We start from the raw sequence: 5,378 nt of genomic DNA, 5'->3' as shown, positions 1-5,378 counted from the left end.
GTCACACCTCAACCCGCCTCAAAGCCAACGCTGATTGGACGTTCGTTTGGTGAACGGCTCCAAATTTTCTTCAACGGAGAGTCTCCAGACTGATCTGCGAGTGAAACCTTGAAAGATCGCGAGATCAAGATGGTCTCACTAGGGTAGAAAATAACCCTGGAAACCAGTGGAACATTAAAACCAGGGCCGGAAACCTGATAAAGGAAAAGATCGGTCAGCGAGGAATAATCAATGGATCATTATAACGAGAACTAATACGTTTGCAGTGATTTAATTTAGCGTTAATCAGTAAAAAAAAAAAAAAAAAAAAAGATACCTTCAGTAAAGCATTCAAATTAAATTACTCTTAATTAAAAACACTGAACATATTGTTCTTAAAGTTCTGAATACAAGCAGACTTGACAGGTTGGATTTGGACGAGCTACAGTTTACAGATCATGAAACTTCAATAGTAGATGGAATCATGTTTCATCTTTAATTTGATGCCTTTTCTTCCCTCTGGTTGCCATGGTAACCGAGACTGATGAAGTTCCCCTAAGAAAGCTTTGGACCACAGTGCAGCAGCAGGCCGCGTCACCACCCGATCCATCCTGCACATGCAGGTCACTGAAAACCACAGTACTGAAAGTAATACATTTTATTTAACAGCGCCTTTGACACTCAAGGTCACTTTACTAATACAAAAAAAATGAGATGAAAATACAAAGTAGTTATACACTGAAAGAATGCAAAACAAGTTATAGAAAATTGTTTTGCATGATTTCAGTGGACATGCTGAGCAGTCACAGTAGTTGGATGTTATTTTTAGAGTATGCATATAATATTCTAAAGGAACTCTGACCCGCCCAAAGTAGTTATTCTATTGATGGAGTGGTGACGCCATTGCAGAACCAGCTTGAAGGTTTCAGCCACTCCCAAAATGCTTCATGATCAAACCGTCCTGTTCAGCCCAGGCTTCATCATCATTAGAGCGAATGTTTAGTTAAACTCGTGTCCCCGACCCGGAGCAAAGGTCACTTCTGACCAGTTTAACTGGACAGCTGTTTTAAACCATCCTGCAGCTGTTAAAACCCTCATTAAACCTGCAATCTGAGGAGAAACCCTCCACCCCCCCCCATCAGATCAGATGGTCACAGAAAACCCAGAGACAGGCTTCATTATCAAGGCATCTTTATTTTCTGATTTATTTGATTTAACAAAAAACCGTCAGGACGTTGTGGAAAAACGTTAATGCAAAAGAAACTTCAAAAAGACAAAGTCACAGATGCAGCAACATTGATCTGAACACAAAAAGGGGAGGGGGGGATATCGGCCGACTCTCCATCGATGGGAATGTTGATTCATGGAGGGGTGGAGCCTAAAGGGGTAGACTACGGGAGCAGAGGGGCGTTGGTGCGTGTTGGGAGGGTCCCGGTGGCGCTCAGAGCTGTCCGCAGTCGGCGATGTTGATCTTGGCCTTGGGCTTACCAGAGGAGGTGCCGTAGGACTCCATCTTCTTCACCACGTCCATACCCTCCACCACGCGGCCGAACACCACGTGCTTCCCATCCAGCCTGCAGACAAACGGCAGGGATTAGACACCTCCACTCACCGATCCGACCCGCGGAGCCCCGTTCTGGGCTCCAGAAAGCAGAACCGGATGCAGCCTGATCCAGAACTGAAAAGGTCATGAAACCGATTCTAAAGATGAGGCTGGATCAGAACCAGGAGGCCGTACCAGGTGGTCTTTGCTGTGCAGATGAAGAACTGTGACCCGTTTGTGTTGGGGCCAGCGTTGGCCATGGACAGGATGCCGGCACCCTCGTGCTTCAGGGTGAAGTTCTCATCAGCAAACTTGTTGCCGTAGATGGACTTTCCACCAGTTCCGTTGTGGTTGGTGAAGTCGCCGCCCTGCAGGCCGAACAGTGAACAGCCGATCAGAACTCAGCCAGGTGGAGGGGGTGGCTGCTGGGTGGGGGGGGAGCAGTGACTCACCTGGCACATGAACTCAGGAATGATGCGGTGGAAGGTGGAGCCCTTGTAGCCGTAGCCCTTCTCGCCGGTGCACAGAGCCCGGAAGTTCTCGCTGGTCTTTGGAACCACATCAGGGCGGAGCTGCAGGAGGAGAACAACATTTACTGACTGCTACAACCAGACAGACCTGCTGCATCCAACATGGAGGAACAGGAAACTTCCACACATTCCGCCTCTCATGCAGTAGTTTTCCACTCTGGGACATTTCTTCATATTCCATAAAGCAGAAGTTCACCGCAAACTATGCGGGCTGCGGTGGAGCAGCCGCTGCAGCACCGCTGCGGCACGCACAGACCCAAACCAGCAGCCAACACGCGCACATTACCGCGAGATGTGAGATTACGGTTCATGTGAGGACTGAGGCCGGACCTGGGAACGCCCCACGCGCCGCTGCAACAATGGCGGAAATTTTAATCCAGAAAAACGCAGCTGAGCATTCACACCGTTTCCGATCCGCAGCACCGGGGAGGTTAACGGGTGGGGGTGGGGGGGGTTACCGACATCCGCATCTCCCTCCTAAGCGGGAGCCCCTCCCCCCCTCAGCTATGTGGAACTTTCCAGAACTGAACCGGGCCTGAGCCTCTGCTGCGGCGGGCCGGTTCTCCCAGACCCACCGAGCTGCCGCCATCAGGACACCGGCAGATGGTCACTCCGGCTGCCCGCGTGCAGCCGCTGCCTCAGTCACATGAAGTAGGCCGCGCGGCCCCTGCAACAAAGAGCGGCGCGCTTTCAGAGGCGCCGCGTGACAGCGGCGGCTGCTGCGGCAGCTCCGTGTTTAGAGTGAGCGGCGCCCCCAACGGGGCGCGCGCATCCTGGGATCAGAGCTGGTTCCGGTTCCACCGCGGACAGCTAGTTTAAAACCTGCCGAGCAGACACGGCCGGAACACTGCGTTAAGCTGAGCGCTCCTCGCGCCAGGATCACCCACGCACACTAGCACATGCTAACCGGCAGCATTCCGCGGCTTTACCTCCATAACCACGCGGCCCACAGGACTGCCGTCGGCTGTGATGTCGAAGAAGACTCTGGGGTTGGCCATGATGTCTGCGGGCTGGACGAGAAGCTTTCCTATCCGGCGAGAGGAAGCGACAGGGTACAGAAAAAGATGGCCGACTTCTGTGCTAAATTTATATTAAACAATAGGCGGGGCTTCATGCTAGCAAACCAATCAGTATTTGAGACGTAATGACTGACGTTTATTTCCGCGAACCAGAGTCCAGAACAGTAGACGGGTTGCTACGGCGGGCGGATCTCCCTTCATCCGCATTTTTCAGCATACACGGTGCGTTTTATTCATTTTAGAGCGTACACCGGCGGGGAAATGCTTTAATGTTTCACACTATACCAGACAAACCCCGCCCACTTGCACCATCTGGTGAAAGGAGTTAAACTCACAGCAGGGCAGCGGTTGCGCGCCAAAGATCACCAGATGTATGTCAACGTTGAGCCCTGCAGTGGGGGCGCGCGCACGTTGCCAGCATTAAATGTGGCCGCGCGAACACGCGTGGAGGGTGCGGTCCGTCAGTCAGTACAAAGTTGGTGCGCGTGAATAGAGATATGTTTTCTTTCTGTAGAAAAATAAATTAAAACAGAGCCTCTTCTTAGACCTCCTCTGCCCTGTTCTAACTAATATAACAGTTTTTTCATAAAAGAGATAAACTTTAAGGGATAAACTTTGTATCACCGCCAGGCAGGGCCCCGCTGAGCCCCGCTGAGCAGTTAATTATTTTTTATTTTGAAATTTCAATGACAAACTTTTAAAGTCAATAACCTGAAGAATAGTGATGGTTAAATGAGGCATCGTGAAGCCAAACTGTATCTCACAAAATACTGACCCCTGCTGGACATTTAAAGACACTACAGGCAGTTGATTGGACAGAATAAACTGAATTAATTTGATGACCTAGTACAATGATGTCATTTAAATTATTGTAGGTTATATTGTATTATTTCATATTTATGTTTAAATGGAAAATATCTTTGATGTTTTTCGATGCAATCAATGAATAATGTAAACATATAAGGGGAAAATTTAGGGGGAAATGTGAATGAGGATGCTTGTGGACTAGGATTTTAAATTATAATTTTAAAACAATAAGTGCAGTAAAAAGAGTAAATAAACTAAGAGAAATAAATTGGGTGATAACTGAGAGGAACAGGATGAAACAAGGAGAAAATTAAAATAAAAGTGCAATGGCTGAAACGTTCCTATTCTTTTTAGGCTGCTCCAAAATAAAGTTATTTTCTTTGTTTATACTTTTTATAAAGTATTTTTAGCTAGTATTTTTAAAGTATATATCTTTTTACATAAACAAATAGGAGACTGTATTAGCTTTCTTCTGGTGTCATTGCCATAAAATAAAAACTTGTAGTTTACCCCCACAATTTAGATTTATGTCATTTAATGGATGCAACATGAATAAAGAAAATACCAATATATTTGTAAAAGTATAAACAAAGAAAATTACTTTATTTTAATCAGAGTTGACCTATATATTCTGAATGTTTATATTTATAACAATTTTTAATCAAGGAAAATGAAATTTTCTGTTTGACGGATACTTTTTTAAAGATATGTAATGTACAAATATATGCAAATAAAACAAATTATATATATTTACATGGACTAGTAGAAAATGGTATTAGCCTTTAAATGGTATTATTGCCAGCTTTGTAAGTCTATTTTCTTTTCTTTTTTTAGAAGTTAGAGCAAAATTCTCAACCCTACCCCCTAAAAATATTTTTCCTTATCTGGACGTTTATAAGTTCAGGGCTTTTGGGGCGGGCAGAAGCAGTGTCTGAGAATAAAATTATTGAGATGTTTTAGTTTGTTGGGTTCCAAAGAACTGGAAATGATTCAGTCTGCTTTGAAAATCAACAATTGTTGTTATTTGAAGAGGTCTAGTGCTATTATCTAGATTGGGAATTATAATTATAAATATAGAATAGAAATCAGAGAGTTGTTCATCTTGCTAAATCACAATGATGTGATCTACATGCCTGGCAGCATTATATTGAATCTGAGAGAAGTTCTACAAAATCAATCCACCACCAGGGGGAGCTACAGTTCCAGCTGCTTGCATTCTACCTGCATGGAAATGTTCTTGATCCAAACATATCAGATTGGTTAGAAGATTTAACCTTCCAGAGATAAAGCAATCGTATTTAGAGGAGTGCTAATGATCTTATTTTTATTTTTGCTAATTTTTATAAGATCAATCTTATTCATAAAGAATCCCATAAAATCATTCATGCTAAGAGCAGGTGGGATGGACGGTTCAACAGAGCTCTGGCTCTGGATGAGTTTGGAAACTGGATTAATAAGATGTCTATGAAACACATTAACTGATAAATAATGATAAAAAAA

At 44.7% G+C, this 5,378-nt stretch overlaps 1 protein-coding gene across 1 annotated transcript; it reads right to left on the bottom strand.

The window, feature by feature from the left end:
- Positions 1-1,153: 1,153 nt before the first annotated feature.
- LOC107103142 (peptidyl-prolyl cis-trans isomerase-like) lies at positions 1,154-3,151 on the bottom strand. The gene is made up of 4 exons (XM_015402679.1): positions 2,982-3,151; positions 1,975-2,094; positions 1,718-1,890; positions 1,154-1,553 (listed from the first exon to the last, which is right to left on the bottom strand). The coding sequence occupies exons 1-4, from the start codon at positions 3,048-3,050 to the stop codon at positions 1,421-1,423; spliced, it is 495 nt and encodes a 164-aa protein (XP_015258165.1). The 5' UTR covers positions 3,051-3,151; the 3' UTR covers positions 1,154-1,420.
- Positions 3,152-5,378: the final 2,227 nt, after the last annotated feature.

Source organism: Cyprinodon variegatus, unplaced genomic scaffold, assembly GCF_000732505.1.
Source record: "Cyprinodon variegatus isolate N-32 unplaced genomic scaffold, C_variegatus-1.0 Scaffold1383, whole genome shotgun sequence".
Taxonomy (NCBI): domain Eukaryota; kingdom Metazoa; phylum Chordata; class Actinopteri; order Cyprinodontiformes; family Cyprinodontidae; genus Cyprinodon; species Cyprinodon variegatus.
Note: the sequence above shows the minus strand (reverse complement) of the source record. Positions and strands in the feature narration are given on the sequence as shown.

What these genes read in the sequence shown, in the direction of transcription:
- LOC107103142 (XM_015402679.1), bottom strand. Translation starts at nt 3,050, where the DNA reads ATGGCCAACCCCAGAGTCTTCTTCGACATCACAGCCGACGGCAGTCCT. An exon ending in TGGGCCGCGTGGTTATGGAG is followed by an intron (nt 2,095 to 2,981) that starts GTAAAGCCGCGG and finishes CTCCTCCTGCAG; the next exon opens with CTCCGCCCTGATGTGGTTCC. An exon ending in TGCACAGCAAAGACCACCTG is followed by an intron (nt 1,554 to 1,717) that starts GTACGGCCTCCT and finishes GTTTGTCTGCAG; the next exon opens with GCTGGATGGGAAGCACGTGG.